This window comes from Salvelinus namaycush, chromosome 7, assembly GCF_016432855.1.
Source record: "Salvelinus namaycush isolate Seneca chromosome 7, SaNama_1.0, whole genome shotgun sequence".
Classification (NCBI taxonomy): Eukaryota; Metazoa; Chordata; class Actinopteri; order Salmoniformes; family Salmonidae; genus Salvelinus; species Salvelinus namaycush.
In genome coordinates, this window is record NC_052313.1 from 7710958 (window position 1) to 7728267 (window position 17310).

The following is a 17310-nucleotide window of genomic DNA, read 5'->3' on the forward strand; positions in this document are numbered from 1 at the left end:
TTGCTCAGACCAACGTTGGATGGGCCTGACACGGGCGTTTCCTGTTTTAGTTTTTGCCTATAGCAGGGGAGCAATGAAATGGAGTCATGATCGCTGGAGACTTATATTTCCCTCACTAACTTTGAACATCAGCTATTTGAGCAGCTAACTGATTGCGACAGCTGTACATAGTCCATCTGTAAATAGCACACCCAATCTACCTACCTCATCCCCATATTGTTTTTATTTACTTTTCTGCTCTTTTGCACACCAGTATCACTACTTACACATCATCATCTGCTCATTTATCACCCCAGTGTTAATCTGCTAAATTGTAATTACTTTGCTACTATGGCCTATTTATTGACATACCTCCTCACACCATTTGCACACACTGTATATAGACTTTCTTTTTTCTATTGTGTTATTGACTGTATGCTTGTTTATTCTATGTGTAACTCTGTGTTGTTGTTTGTGTCGCACTGCTTTGCTTTATCTTGGCCAGGTCGCAGTTGCAAATGAGAACTTGTTCTCAACTGGCCTACCTGGTTAAATAAAGGTGGGAAAAAACTATCAGCAGTGGTGTAAAGTACTTAAGTAAAAATACTTTAAAGTACTACTTAAGTAGTTTTTGGGGGTATCTGTACTTTACTTTACTATTTCTATTTTTGACAACTTTTACTTTTACTTCACTACATTCCTAAAGAAAATAATGTACTTTTTACCCCATACATTTAGCCTGACACACAAAAGTACTCGTTACATTTTGACAGGAAAATAGTCCAATTCACACACTTATCAAGAGAACATCCCTGGTCATCCCTATTGTCTCTGATCTGGCGGACTCACTAAACATATAATGCTTCATTTGTAAATTATGAATGTTGGAGTGTGCCCCTGGCCTTCCGTCAAAAAAGAAAAAAAAGAAAATTGTGCCATCTGGTTTGCTTAATATAAAGAATTTGAAACTTTTACTTTAAATTTTAGACACTCCATTTACTTTTGATACTTAAGTATATTTAAAACCAAATACTTTTACACTTTAACTCAAGTAATATTTTACTGGGTGACTTTCACTTTTCTATTAAGGTATCTTTATCTTTACTTAAGTATGACAATTGAGTACTTTTTCCACCACCGACTTTTCAGGTAGGTACATAGATGAGATAATAAAAACAGATGGAAAGACAGTGCAATAGAAACTTAGGGATAAGAGTTCTCCCTTTCTCTCTCTCTCTCTCTCTCGCTCTCTCGCTCTCGCTCTCGCTCTCGCTCTCGCTCTCTCTCTCTCTCTCTCTCTCTCTCTCTCTCTCTCTCTCTCTCTCTCTCTCTCTCTCTCTCTCTCTCTCTCTCTCTCTCTCTCTCTCTCTCTCTCTCTCTCTCTCTCTCTGTCACATGTTAGCAGTGCTGAATGTTTTCTTTGAGTTGAGAAGAAGAAACATAGCCGATGGCTATTGTTTCAGAATGGAGGAGGCTACAGAGTCGTGTTCAATGATGAGTTAATATCATTGTGTAACACCCTAAACTAGTCAGGCATAGCAATTATAAAAGGCATTTTCTCACATGAAATGGTAGATTTATTAAACTGACATTTGGATATGAAACAGACAGTAAGGGACAACTTACATAGGCCTAACTGTCTGATGGATTGTTCCCTGGTACTTACAGAATATACAGTTGAAGTTGGAAGTTTACATACACTTAGGTTGGAGTCATTAAAACTATTTTTTCAACCACTCCACAAATTTCATGTTAACAAACTATTGTTTTGGCAAGTCGGTTAGGACATCTACTTTGTGCATGACACAAGTCATTTTTCCAACAATTGTTTACAGACAGATTATTTCACTTATAATTCACTGTATCACAATTCCAGTAGGTCAGAAGTTTACATACACTAAGTCGACTGTGCCTTTAAACAGCTTGAAAATTCCAGAAAATTATGTCATGGCTTTTGAAACTTCTGATAGGCTAATTGACGTCAATTGGAAGTGTATCTGTTGATGTATTTCAAGGCCTACCTTCAAACTCAGTGCCTCTTTGCTTGACATCATGGGAAAATCAAAAGAAATCAGCCAACACATGAGAAACAAAATTGTAGATCTCCACAAGTCTGGTTCATGCTTGGGAGCAATTTCCAAAAGTCTGAAGGTACCACGTTCATCTGTACAAGCAATAGTACGCAAGTATAAACACCATGGGACCACGCAGCCGTCATACCGCTCAGGAAGGAGACGCGTTCTGTCTCCTAGAGATGAACGTACTTTGGTGCGAAAAGTGCAAATCAATCCCAGAACAACAGCAAAGGACCTTGTGAAGATGCTGGAGGAAACAGGTACAAAAGTATCTATATCCACAGTAAAACGAGTTCTATATCGACATAACCTGAAAGGCCGCTCAGCAAGGAAGAAGCCACTGCTCCAAAACCGCCAGTAAAAGCCAGACTACGGTTTGCAACTGCACATGGGGAAAAATATCGTATTTTTTGGAGAAATGTCCTCTGGTCTGATGAAACAAAAATAGAACTGTTTGGCCATAATGACCATCGTTATGTTTGGAGGAAAAAGGGGATGCTTGCAAGACGAAGAACACCATCCCAACCGTGAAGCACAGGGGTGGCAGCATCATGTTGTGGGGGTGCTTTGCTGCAGCAGGGACTGGTGCACTTCACAAAATAGATGGCATCATGAGGCATCAGCTTGTGGAAGGCTACCCGAAACGTTTGACCCAAGTTAAACAATTTAGAGGCAATGCTACCAAATACTAATTGAGTTTATGTACACTTCTGACCCACTGGGAATGTGATGAAAGAAATAAAAGCTGAAATAAATCATTCTCTCTAAAAATTATTCTGACATTTCACATTCTTAAAATAAAGTGGTGATCCTAACTGACCTAAGACAGGGAACTTGTACTTGGATTAAATGTCAGGAAATGTTAAAAACTGAGTTTAAATGTATTTGGCTAAGGCGTATGTAAACTTCCTGACTTCAACTGTAGTAGAATAGAAGAGTGAATGCAACTTTATTGGCCACCCAGGTATGTACACTCTCTGTATATTAAATTCTGCTTTTCTAAGGAAGTGGGGAACAAGCTATAAATACCTCACATGATGACACCACTGTGCTCATCTCCATAGCAGCCAGCGGCATGTGATGGGGAACGCTAGGGATAAAGTTGGACTCCGGCTCCTACTCAGGAATGCCCCCTCCTCCTCCCCCTCTCTTTCGCCCCTCCTTAACCACATTGTGTCTCCGTTATAATTTTTTATTTAACCTTTATTTAATTAGGCAAGTCGGTTAAGAACAAATTCTTATTTTACCATGACGACCTAACCCGGCCAAACCTTAACGCTGGACCAAATGTGCGCCGCCTCATGGAACTCCCAATCGCAGCCGGTTGTGATACAGTCTGGAATTGAACCAGTGTCTGAAGTGACACCTCTAACACTGAGATGCAGTGCCTTAGACCGCTGCACCACTCAGGAGCCATTTCCATGAATTAAGTGGTTAACTGCCAGTGATAAACTCTCACAAACACACATCCTAGTTATTTCATTTTAAATAAATAGAGCTTTTTTTTTCCATCAAAAGTGTACTTTGTTCTGATGGAAATAGAAAGTTATTTAGACACGTTATTTAGACAAGTTATTTCTGTGAGCCTACTCATGTAGCACGCAGCACGTAAAGGATTCATCTTTATACTGTGTATGTACCATTGTAGCCTATGTGACAGCATGGGCAACGCCATTGATGCTACAACCCATAGGAATCAAATCAAATGTTATTTGTCACACGCTCCGAATACAACTCAGTTGACTACTTTAAAATGTCGGAAACATGATGGAAGCCCTCAATGGCGCTGCCCATGCTAAGACAGCCTTTTGGCTACCAAATGCCTCTATCATTTTCTATGGCTCTTCACTGCAGAGAGAGCGAAAGAGAGAGGGGAGTGGGTAGGGCCGTTGCGAACTAGTAGGCAAACGTTTGAGTAATTCTCCGCGCGCTGGGCATGATTGCACAATTGGTCCCGTGGAGGGGTCCCTAGCCCTACAACGAGTAGACACAAGCCCATGAGTTCCCAGAAAGCGCCCATGCGGTGCAGCCGGAGCAGAAGGCAGGTCCAAATATTTCAACAAGTATTTAGAAATCCGTGATTCCTCTCTGATTTCGCCCGCAGTTGCGCATTTCAGAGGGGAGCCGTAGCGGATGCCCCTAGCAGCAGCACTCCACGCATAATTTATTTATTCATTCATTTCCTATCACCAGTGACTGCTGCCAACTGGATGCGTCTGAGTGGTTGAGGGATAGATAGCTCTTTGTTTTCGTCCCCCGCCGCCCTCTACTTGCTCCAGAACTTCTAACCAAGCTGACTAAGGATGGACGGGAACCGAACCATCGACCCAAGCTGCAGTGAAAAACCTCCCGTGGCCATCGACATCATTCTCAGTGAGTTGAGCCGCTCGTCTAGGCCCGTAGCTGCGCTTTCCATAACTAGCCAACGATAACTTTTTAGCTGCCAAGTGCCGTTAGTTTCTCCAATCTGCCAGCTACTTTTTTCTGACTGATTGATTGCGCTTGTCCTGTAAACATTGAAAAGGCATTGCCAATTTGCCACCAGGTCCATGGGCTATTATTAAACACACATTCAAGTTGGTTACATTCTAGGTTAGTTACATTCTAAGCTACGTTAGCTAAGTTTCCATCCAATTGATGACACATTTTCATGCGAATATTCTAAAAACCGCACGAAAACAAGTGCTACCATCTGATTGAGATGTTTCCATCAAATGGACTTGTTGTGGCTAGGGTACTAGGGGGTAACTAGTCCCCACTAAGAACAATGTCTATTTACTGACACAAAAAACAAATGTTTGGAGAGAAAAAATTGGTATGTGGATGAAGGTCATGCTTCCGCGAATAAACTATGAAGGGAAATAAATGGCTACAGTTTACACTTTTTAGTTATTTCATGAAATGTTGTTTTTAGAAAAGGGATGTTTTTTTTTCAAGTACCGGGGGGCAGTTACCTCTATAAAATTATGGGATAAGGTTTCACAGAAGTGTTAAAATCCATTTAATCAGTTTTATTTAGTAAGTAATATTTAAAAGCTAAGTCTAGTTATCTTATTTTAATGATTTAAATCAAATACGGGGGGAAATGGTGTTGCACATGTCACCATTATATCCGCAGTATGAGGAGATTTGATATATCTCACCTGCTCTGCTATTGCACGATATCTCACCTGCTCTGCTATTGCACAATATCTCACCTGCTCTGCTATTGCACGATATCTCACCTGCTCTGCTATTGCACGATATCTCACCTGCTCTGCTATTGCACGATATCTCACCTGCTCTGCTATTGCACGATATCTGACCTGCTCTGCTATTGCACGATATCTCACCTGCTCTGCTATTGCACGATATCTCACCTGCTCTGCTATTGCACGATATCTGACCTGCTCTGCTATTGCAGGACATCTCACCTGCACATTCTCTTTGTTCTTTCTTTGATGTTCCCTTTCCATACAATCCTGAAGCAAGGATATGCATATTCTTGATGCCATGTGAAAGGCAATACTTTGAATGTTGTGGAAATGTGAAGTTAATGTAGGAAAATATAACACATTAGATCTGGTAAAAGATAATACAAACAAAAAAAACATGCGTTTTCAAAAAAAATTGTTTTTCATCTTTGAAATGCTAGAGAAAGGCCATCATAATATTGTAGTTTAGGCGCAATTTAGATTTTGGCCACTAGATGGCAGCAGTGTGTGCGAAGTTTCAGATTAATCCAGTGAAGCATGGCAGTACTGGACAATATTTTGTATCAAGTATGCCCAAAGTGTTCCGAACTGGTCAATTGATACATTTTCAAGTACATAACTATAGAGAACATACAAAAATTTTATGGTAATACAACGTTTACATTTACACACTCCCAGGAATGTCATACATGATGGATCATTAGCTTATACACTAACTTTCACACATCTAGATGGCCGGGCAGGGTGGGTGTGGAGCCAAAAAAAGCAGGGGTTCAAACTGTAGATCCCAGTTCCTACATTTGAATAAAAATATGTATTTTATCAAACAAAACTATGCTACATTTTATCTCTGTGACCCTCAGGATGACAAATCAGAGCAAGATTACTGAATGTAAATTCATTATCAGGACATTTTTTGTTGAGTAAGAGCAGTGGCAGCCTGGTAGTGTCGGGAAAATAATTTGGTGACATCTTGTAGTCTTAATGTGAATTACAGGGTGGGGGCAGTTACCCCAGGGGGCTAGTTACCCCTAGTACCCTAGAAGTTTGTGTGTAATACGAGTGCATAAAATTAACTTTTGCAGTTAAATACCCATGTATCCAATTAAAAATACAAGTCAAATGGGTTTGCTTCGCATTTTCAACTTTACTTATCGCTTTGTCACAAAATGTTGCGTTATATAGCGACTGTGCCCACATGGTTTACTTTTTGCGTTTCCGTTTTCTGTAACCATATTTTCAGTTCACATTTGGTTAGAATTTTACTTCGATATGATGGTTATGATATCAATATTTGCGCATAAAGGTGTTACCGCCACAATTTCTTGCATAATTAATTCTGCAGACACAAAAATATCCCACCTTGTATTTAGTTTTGTCAACATTTGGAAAGTTTACGAACAAATGTGCTGTTTCTATCAGGCCTGTGGTGAAATTCTTTATCAGACGTGTACTTTCCTCACAAACAGGCTGGATGGAAACCCAACCTGGACTCAGGGATAGACGTAACCTAGTAGATGTAAATCCGAGACATTTAATTAGTATGTTATGTTTTGTATGGTATGTATTAATTTGTGGATGTCCATCATCCATACGTTTTTGCCTGAAATTACCTTCTGTCTTACTTAACCATACCAAACGTAATTTATCGTGCAAGATCGAATCCCTGAGCTGACAAGGTAAAAATCTGTCGTTCTGCCCCTGAGCAAGGCAGTTAACCCACTGTTCCCCGAGCAGTGGGTTAACCTGGTTATAGTTACAGATTTAGCTGCATAATACATTCAGTCCCTATTGAGATTGGAGAGATTACATCATCTAATAATCCCTTTTATCCAAAAGTAATTTTGAAACTGACTGAAATGTGTCTTCCGCATTTAACCCTTCCCCTCTGAATCAGAGAGGTGCGGGGGGCTGCCATAATCGACATCCACGTCTTTGGCGCTTGGGGAACAGGGGGTTAACTGCCTTGCTCAGGGGCAGAACGACAGATTTTTACCTTGTCAGCTCAGGGATTCGAAATGGAATGGCTGCAATGAAACAGTGCACACACACAATAAGATTATTTATTGATGTTTAGAGGCTTGATGATGTCTGAGGATGGTTGAACCACAAAACTATGGTTTTAAGGGTTTCATCACACCACATTACCCGTGGCTGGCCACACACTGGTATGTAGCCTATAGTGTGTATCCTGGTATGTAGGCCTACTTACATTCCTAAAGTATTGTCACGCAAAGTAGTTTCCCTCTACAGCACCCCGCGGTTACAGTAGGAACAGTATAAATAGGATGTGACGGATGCTCTGTTTGGACGACATAACTGTTGGTCTGACCAATAGCAGGCAGGCATAACATGTGTGTACTGCAGATCCGCCCATTCCTGACGTTTGACCGCATGGTCAACAGTCCTACATCCTACCCCTACTCTGCATCACTCTGGATAATCTGAGTTCTGAATCCGGTCTTGGTGTTGATATAGTGTGTTGGAAAGGAGGGTGCATTTTCCTCCCTAATGGCTAAGTTACAGTAAGCAGACCCTTGATCTGAAGAAGCAACAATTTCATGACACTGTTAAAAACACATCTGTAACTCGCTGGAGTGGACTGAAACACAATCCTCTACCCATCCCTCGCTCTTCTCTAATCATGTCCTTATGGGTATGTCTCATCTCCCTCCCCCATCCCTCCCCTCCTCTCTCTCTCTCTTCTCTAATCATGTCCTTATGCCTCTTTCACAAACCAAGATGCTCTCCCAAAAATCATGGAGCAAGCACTTCCTTCCCCCACTTCCCTAAGGAATTAACATGATCCACACACACCCACACAGCTGTGAAGAGTACACGGCCCAAAGCTAAATAGCTAATCAAATGGCTACCCAGACTACCTGCATTGACACGACAATGGGCCGCAGGATCTCGTTACGGTATCTCGGTGCATTCAAATTGCCATCGATAAAATGCAATTGTGTTTGTTGTCCGTAGCTAATGCCTGCCCATACCATAACCCCACTGCCACCATGGGGCACTCTGTTCACAACGTTGACATCAGCAAACCGCTCGATGACACGATGCCATAAACACAATCTGCCATCTCCCGGTACAGTTGAAACCGGAATTCATCCGTGAAGAGCACACTTCTCGAAGGGTGCCACTGACCATCGAAGGTGAACATTTGCCCACTGAAGTCAGTTACGACGCCAAACTGCATTCAGGTCAAGACCGTGGTGAGGATGACGAGCACACAGATGAGCTTCCCTAAGATGGTTTCTGACAGTTTGTGCAGAAATACTTTTGTTGTGCAAACCCACAGATTCATCAGCTGTCTGGGTGGCTGGTCTCAGACGATCCCGCAGGTGAAGAAGCTTGATGTCTAGGTCTTGGGCTGGCGTGGTTACACGTGGTCTGCAGTTGTGAGGCCGGTTGGACGTATTGTCAAATTTTCTAAAACGACGTTTAGAGAGAAATTACGATTAAATTCTCTGCAATAGCTCTGGGGGACATTCCTGCAGTCAGCATGCCAATTGCACACTCCCTCAACTTGAGACATCTGTGGCATTATGTTGCACATTCTAGTGGCCTTTTATTGTCCCAAGCACAAGGTCCACTTATATAATGATCATGCTGTTTAATCAGCTTCTTGATATGCCACACCTGTCAGGTGGATGGATTATCTTGACAAAGGATAAATGCTCACTAACAGGGATGTAAGCAAATATGTGCACATAATCGGATATATATTTTTTTTTGTGTGTGTATGGAACAATTCTGGGATCTTTTATTTCAGCTCACGAAACAACACTTTACATGTTGTTTATATTTTTGTTCAGTATATTTGCATACACTTCAAACAGATATACCTCACCAGACATGCCACTGTGGATTTCTTCACTGTACCCAAACCAAAAACAGATTTAATGTGTCGCTCAGTTATGCATTGAGCCATGTCATCGTGGAAAGCTCTGCCACCAGTGGTTGCTCAGGCAAAAAACAAGTTTAGCTTTAAAAAATGGATATAAGAATTTTTTTTAAATCACAGAGCCTCTCCTATTTTTTTAAAGATCTAATTTACCTGTATATAATAATTTTGATTAATTATTAGTATGTATATATGAATAGTGTGGAAATAGTATTTATTGTCTGTTGGTGTCTTTCGTAAATTAATGTAATATCTTATGTTGGTCTTCTGTATTACTATTCTGTACTTTGTCATGTATTTGTACGTTTTTTTTATTTGGACGCCAGAAAGAGTAGCTTCTACATGTGCAGTAGCTTAAGGGGATCCTAATAAACTAAACGGAACATTGACTCGGTTCTCCCTGTATATATCCATGTTATTTTTACTTGTTATTCATTATTCACTGTGTGTGTGTTTACACACCTACTCATTCAAGGGTTTTTCTATATTTTTTACTATGTTCTACATTGTAGAATAATAGTGAAGACATCAACACTATCAAATAACACATCATGTAGTAACCAAAAAAAAGTTAAACAAATCAACATTTATTTTATATTTAAGATTTTTCAAAGTAGCTACCCTTTCCTTGATGACAGCTTTGCAAACACTTGGCATTCACGCAACTAGCTTCACCTGGAATCCTTTTCCAGGTGAAGTTCCCACATATACTGAGCACTTGTTGGCTGCTTTTCCTTCGCTCTGCGGTTCAACTCATCCCAAACCATCTCAATTGGGTTGAGGTCAGGTGATTGTGGTGGCCAGGTCATCGGATGCAGCACTCCATCACGCTCCGTCTTGGCCAAATAGCCCTTATACAGCCTGGAGGTGTGTTGGGTCATTGTCCTGTTGAAAAACAAATGACAGTCCCACTATGCACAAACCAGATGGGATGGCGGATCGCTGCAGAATGCTGTGGTAGTCATGCTGGTTAAGTGGGCCTTGAATGTCACCAGCAAAGCACCCCCACACCATCATACCACCTCCATGGTTCACGATGGAAACTACACATGCAGAGATCATCCGTTCACCTACTCTGCGTCTCACAAAGACATGGCGGTTGGAACGAAAAATCTCAAATTTGGACTCATCAGACCAAAGGACAGATTTCCACTGGTCTAATGTCCATTACTTGTGTTTCTTGGCCCAAGCATGTCGATTTTTCTTATTGGTGTCCTTTAGGAGTGGTTTCTTTGCAGCAATTTGACCATGAAGGCCTGATTCATGAAGTCTCCTCTGAACAGTTGATGTTGAGATGTTTGTTACTTGAACTCTGCAAAGCATTTATTTGGGCTGCAATTTCTGAGGCTGGTAACTGTAATGAATTTATCCTCTGCAGCAGAGGTAACTCTGGGTCTTCCTTTCCTGTGGTGGTCCTCATGAGAGCCAGTTTCATCATAGCGGTTGATGGTTTTTGCGACTGCAATTGAAGAAACTTTCAAAGTTCTTAATGTTCCTTATTGACTGACCTTCATGTCTTAAAGTAATGATGGACTGTTGTTCCTCTTTGCTTATTTGAGCTGTTCTTGCCATAATATGGACTTGGTATTTTACCAAATAGGGCTGTATTCTGTATACCACCCCTACCATGTCACAACACAACTGATTGGCTCAAACGCTTTAAGAAGGAAAGAAAAACTTTTAACAAGGCACACCTGTTAATTGAAATGCATTACAGGTGACTACCTCATGAAGCTGGTTGAGAGAATGCCTAGAGTGTGCAAAGCTGTCAAGGTAAAGGGTGGCTAGTCAAGAATTTAAAATAAATCTATTTTGATTTAACACTTTGTTTTGGTTACTACATGATTCCATATGTGTTATTTCATAGTTTTGATGTCTTCACTATTATTCTGCAATGTCAAAATAGTAAAAACAAAGGAAAACTGTTTAATGAGTAGATGTGTCCAACCTTTTGAATAGTACTGTATATATCATCTTAACTCTTCATTGTTGGAAAATGATCCATAAGTAAGCATTTCACTGTTAGTCTAAATCTGCTGTTTATGAAGAATGTGACAAATAACATTTTGTTTGACATGGCTGTCTGCAGACATGTATACAAGTGTATTTGTGTATGTGTCAGTTTATTCTAAGTTAATTGTGTGGCCAGGGGTACCGGCGTTTGCATGTGTGAGTTAGTTACTCTGTGTTTGGCAGACGGGATGGTGCTGTTTTTGATTTCCTGTTCACTACTTTTCATTGTCTTCCTGTTAACACCTCCTCTGTCTGTCTGTCTTTAGAGTTGGACATCTTTGGTATCATCCTGTACTCAGTGCTGACCTTCATGGCAGCGGTGTCCATGCTGGTCTACATAGAGGAGTGTTGGTACATCTACCGGAAGGTTCCCTCCCACAAGAAGAGCGCCATCATCTGGGTCAACGGGGCAGCGCCGGTAAGAACACACTGAAGGCAGCCTTTAATCTGGTACCTACTGGTACGTCCCTCTACAGTAGAAACACATGTGGTAAGAACACACTGAAGGCAGCCTTTAATCTGGTACCTACTGGTACGTCCCCCTACAGTAGAAACACATGTGGTAAGAACACACTGAAGGCAGCCTTTAATCTGGTACCTGCTGGTATGTCCCCCTACAGTAGAAACACATGCGGCCAAGGAACAAAATAACAACTTTAGTTATGACCCATCCCGTCAGTTTACTAGGAAATTCTAGGGCAGTAGCACGGTTAGGAAGACTGCATTGTTAAAGTATCCAAACTAAGGCTGTATGTCTCGGCTGTGTGTGTCAGGTGATTGGCACCATGTCCTGTCTGGGGATGTGGATTCCCCGAGCCACCATGTTTACTGACATGACCTCCGCCTGGTATGTTACTCATCCCTCGCTCTTTTCCTCTCTCTCTCCTGTCTTTCATTTTCTCTATGTATCAATTTTTCTCTCATATTGTCTCTCTCTCTCTCCCATCCTATCCTCTTTCCTCTCTTCCACCTTCTATCTCTTCCTGTGTCTGAGTGGATCTGGGGTTCTCTTGATCTCAGACTCCTTCTGTGACAGACAGGAAACCCATTAGAGAGCAGGAAGACATACCCCGTGTCAGCAAAACCTACAGAGATACTAAAGACACCATTACAATAGTGTGTGTAGATCTTTCCAAACCCATCTCTCCCTCTGTCTATCTTCCCTCCTTCACTGCTTGGCGTTCTTGATGTGTGGAACATGTTTGTGCCTGCCTCCACAGCTACTTTGCGATCGTCGTGTTTAAGTTCCTGGTGTTAATGATCGAGGAGGTGGGGGGTGACGAGGCGTTTCTACGGCGAGCAGGGAGGAACAAACTGAAGATCAGTACTGGTCCCTGCTGCTGCTGCTGCCTCTGTCTACCCCATGTTAACATCACACGGTAACACACGGTTTAGTAGTGAAACTATCTGTATTGGTTCAGGCCCCAACAGGTTGAATGTACCCCCTGGCCACTCACCCTCGTATGGGTCCATATAGAGACATGTCAGAAAACATTATCACCCCAAATATGCCCCCTACTGGTCATTGCACCCTATAGGACATGACATATTACAAAGTCATACTAATATGTTAAATATATGTATACAATATACATATGAAATATATGTTGATAGAATGTTTTCCTCTGTTTTTCTCCAGCCGGAGTTTGTTCCTGCTGAAGTTGGGGTCGTTCCAGTTCGCCCTGATGAAGGCTGTCTTCACCATTCTGTCAATCATCCTCTGGACCAATGGCAACTTCAACGTTACAGATGTGAGTGTGGGGCGTCAACACACGCATACCTACAATCACACACACGGGACCATATTCTTTCCAAACGCACACGCCCATATGAAAACTCCCCCACACACACACACACACACACACACACACACACACACACACACACACACTCACAGAGTTGACTCTGTCCCGCTCATCTCCATAACCTGGGCTGGAACCAGGGACTATCTACACACACATACACTCCCAACGCCATATGTGTTTCAGACGGCGGTAACGGGAGCGTCTATCTGGATATCTCTGGGAGTGGGGGTCCTGACCATCATAGCACTGTGGCCTGTAGCCATCATGTTCATGCATCTCAGGACCGTGCTGCGCAGCCTCAAGATCATTCCCAAATACGCCATGTACCAGGTGAGATTACACACACACACAAGCACACGCTATGTAAGTGAGCCAATCAGAGGAAAGAGGTAAAGCACGGCTCTCCAACCCTGTTCCTGGAGAGCTACTGTCCTGTAGGTTTTCACTCCAACCCTGTTCCTGGAGAGCTACTGTCCTGTAGGTTTTCACTCCAACCCTGTTCCTGCAGAGCTACTGTCCTGTAGGTTTTCACTCCAACCCTGTTCCTGCAGAGCTACTGTCCTGTAGGTTTTCACTCCAACCCTGTTCCTGGAGAGCTACTGTCCTGTAGGTTTTCACTCCAACCCTGTTCCTGGAGAGATACTGTCCTGTAGGTTTTCACTCCAACCCTGTTCCTGGAGAGATACTGTCCTGTAGGTTTTCACTCCAACCCTGTTCCTGGAGAGCTACTGTCCTGTAGGTTTTCACTCCAACCCTGTTCCTGCAGAGCTACCGTCCTGTAGGTTTTCACTCCAACCCTGTTCCTGGAGAGCTACCGTCCTGTAGGTTTTCACTCCAACCCTGTTCCTGCAGAGCTACCCTCCTGTAGGTTTTCACTCCAACCCTGTTCCTGCAGAGATACTGTCCTGTAGGTTTTCACTCCAACCCTGTTCCTGGAGAGCTACTGTCCTGTAGGTTTTCACTCCAACCCTGTTCCTGGAGAGCTACTGTCCTGTAGGTTTTCACTCCAACCCTGTTCCTGGAGAGCTACTGTCCTGTAGGTTTTCACTCCAACCCTGTTCCTGCAGAGCTACCGTCCTGTAGGTTTACACTCCAACCCTGTTCCTGGAGAGCTACCGTCCTGTAGGTTTTCACTCCAACCCTGTTCCTGCAGAGCTACTGTCCTGTAGGTTTACACTCCAACCCTGTTCCTGGAGAGCTACTGTCCTGTAGGTTTTCACTCCAACCCTGTTCCTGCAGAGCTACCGTCCTGTAGGTTTTCACTCCAACCCTGTTCCTGCAGAGCTACTGTCCTGCAGGTTTTCACTCCAACCCTGTTCCTGCAGAGCTACCCTCCTGTAGGTTTTCACTCCAACCCTGTTCCTGGAGAGCTACCCTCCTGCAGGTTTTCACTCCAACCCTGTTCCTGCAGAGCTACCCTCCTGTAGGTTTTCACTCCAACCCTGTTCCTGGAGAGCTACCCTCCTGCAGGTTTTCACTCCAACCCTGTTCCTGGAGATCTACCCTCCTGCAGGTTTTCACTCCAACCCTGTTCCTGGAGAGCCAACCTTCTGCAGGTTTTCACTCCAACCCTAATCTAGTGCACCTGATTCTAATAATTAGCTGAATCAGGTTAGTTACAACTGGGGTTTGAATGAAAACCTGCAGGAGGGTAGCTCTCCAGGAACAGGGTTGGAGTGAAAACCTGCAGGAGGGTAGCTCTCCAGGAACAGGGTTGGAGTGAAAACCTGCAGGAGGGTAGCTCTCCAGGAACAGGGTTGGAGTGAAAACCTGCAGGACGGCAGCTCTCCAGGAACAGGGTTGGAGAACTCTGGTTGAGGTGGGCCTTACTGTATACCAATCAGAGGTCAGTTAATACCCTGAAACAGAAAATGATGACATGTGTTTACTCATGCTGAGCACAGTGTTTTTATGTTTTACCCATGATGCTGTGCAGCTGGTGCTAGTGCTGAGTCAGCTCCAGTCAGCCATCATCAACATCCTGGCTATGATGGGAACTATCGCCTGCACCCCGCCATACTCCTCTCAGGCCAGGGGATACTGTGAGACTCATCTCCATCCATCCCTTCATCACTATATCCCTTATTAAACATACACACACTATCCTCACAGGCTAGAAGATACCATAAGTGACCTCTCTCTCCCTGTCCCCAATCTTTCTCTCCCCCTCCTCAAACATGTTGTGTCCCCCCTCAAACTGTTGTGTCCACCCCCTCAAACATGTTGTGTCCCTCCCTCAAACATGTTGTGTCCCTCCTCAAACATGTTGTGTCCCCCCTCAAACATGTTGTGTCCTCCCCTACCTCAAACATGTTGTGTCCCCCCCAAACATGTTGTTCCCCCCTCAAACATGTTGTGTCCCCCCTCAACATGTTGTGTCCCCCTCAAACATGTTGTGTCCCCCCTCAAACATGTTGTGTCCCACCTCAAAACTGTTGTGTCCCCTCCTCAAACATGTTGTGTCCCCTCCTCAAACTGTTGTGTCCCACCTCAAACATGTTGTGTCCCCACCTCAAACATGTTGTGGTCCCCCCTCAAACATGTTGTGTCCCACCTCAAACATGTTGTGTCCCACCTCAAACATGTTGTGTCCCCCCTCAAACATGTTGTGTCCCACCTCAAACATGTTGTGTCCCCCCTCAAACATGTTGTGTCCCCCCTCAAACACGTTGTGTCCCTCCTCAAACACGTTGTGTCCCCCCTCAAAACGTTTGTGTCCCCCCTCAAACATGTTCTGTCCCCCCTCAAACATGTTGTGTCCCTCCTCAAACATGTTGTGTCCCCCTCCACTGTTGTGTCCCTCCTCAAACATGTTGGTCCCCCTCAAACATGTTGTGTCCCCCCTCAAGCATGTTGTGTCACCCTCAGCATGTGCCCACCCTCAAGCATGTTGTGTCCCACCCTCAAACATGTTGTGTCCCCCCTCAAACATGTTTTGTCCCCTCCTCAAACATGTTGTGTCCCTCCTCAAACATGTTGTGTCCCTCCTCAAACATGTTGTGTCCCCCTCAAACATGTTGTGTCCCTCCTCAAACATGTTGTGTCCCCCCTCAAACATGTTGTGTCCCCCCTCAAGCATGTTTGGTCCCCCCTCAAACATGTTTGTGTCCCCCCTCAAACATGTTGTGTCCCACCTCAAACATGTTGTGTCCCTCCTCAAACATGTTGTGTCCCACCTCAAACATGTTGTGTCCCTCTCAAACATGTTGTGTCCCACCTCAAACATTTTGTCCCTCCTCAACATGTTGTTCCCTCCTCAAACATGTTTGTGTCCCTCCTCAAACATGTTGTGTCCCCCCTCAACATGTTGTGTCCCCCCTCAAACATGTTGTGTCCCCCCCAAACATGTTGTGTCCCTCCTCAACATGTTGTGTCCCCCCTCAAACATGTTTGTGTCCCCCTCAGCATGTGTGTCCCCCCTCAAGCATGTTGTGTCCCCCCTCAAACATGTTGTGTCCCCCCTCAAACATGTGTGTCCCACCTCAAACATGTGTGTCCCCCTCAAACATGTTGTGTCCCACCTCAACACGTTGTGTCCCACCTCAAACACGTTTGTGTTCCCACCTCAAACACGTTGTGTCCCCCCTCAAACACTTGTGTCCCCCCTCAACACGTTGTGTCCCACCATCAAACATGTTGTGTCCCTCCTCAAACATGTGTGTCCCTCCTCAAACATGTTGTGTCCCCCCTCAACACATGTTGTGTCCCTCCTCAACATGTTGTGTCCCCCCTCAAACATGTTGTGTCCCCCTCCTCAAACATGTTGTGTCCCCCCTCAACATGTTGTGTCCCACCTCAAACATGTTGTGTCCCACCTCAAACATGTTGTGTCCCACCTCAAGCATGTTGTGTCCCACCTCAACATGTTGTTCCCCCTCAAACATGTTGTGTCCCCCCTCAAACATGTTGTGTCCCCCCTCAAACATGTTGTGTTCCCTCCTCAAACATGTTGTGTCCCTCCTCAAACATGTTGTGTCCCTCCTCAAACATGTTGTGTCCCTCCTCAAACATGTTGTGTCCCTCCTCAAACATGTTGTGTCCCCCCTCAAACATGTTGTCTCCCACCGCAAGCATGTTGTGTCCCTCCTCAAACATGTTGTGTCCCCCCTCAAACATGTTGTGTCCCCCCTCAAACATGTTGTGTCCCCCTCAAACATGTTGTGTCCCCCCTCAAACATGTTGTGTCCCACCTCAAACATGTTGTGTCCCACCTCAAACATGTTGTCCCACCTCAACATGTTGTGTCCCACCTCAAACATGTTGTGTCCCCCCCTCAAACATGTTGTGTCCCCCCAAACATGTTGTGTCCCTCCTCAAACATGTTGTGTCCT

The 17310-nt window shown here is 43.9% G+C and overlaps 1 protein-coding gene across 1 annotated transcript; it reads left to right on the forward strand.

Moving 5' to 3' along the window:
* Positions 1-4211: 4211 nt before the first annotated feature.
* Positions 4212-15083, forward strand: LOC120050299 (organic solute transporter subunit alpha-like). Its single transcript, XM_038996876.1, has 7 exons — positions 4212-4427; positions 11441-11592; positions 11948-12021; positions 12395-12553; positions 12814-12925; positions 13163-13309; positions 14916-15083. The coding sequence occupies exons 1-7, from the start codon at positions 4358-4360 to the stop codon at positions 15066-15068; spliced, it is 867 nt and encodes a 288-aa protein (XP_038852804.1). The 5' UTR covers positions 4212-4357; the 3' UTR covers positions 15069-15083.
* The last annotated feature ends 2227 nt before the right edge of the window (positions 15084-17310 follow it).

Excerpts from the sequence above, each read along its gene's own strand:
- LOC120050299 (XM_038996876.1), top strand. The coding sequence starts at position 4,358 with ATGGACGGGAACCGAACCATCGACCCAAGCTGCAGTGAAAAACCTCCC. Across the intron at positions 12,926-13,162 it reads GCAACTTCAACGTTACAGAT|ACGGCGGTAACGGGAGCGTC; the intron begins GTGAGTGTGGGG and ends TATGTGTTTCAG. Across the intron at positions 13,310-14,915 it reads CCAAATACGCCATGTACCAG|CTGGTGCTAGTGCTGAGTCA; the intron begins GTGAGATTACAC and ends GATGCTGTGCAG.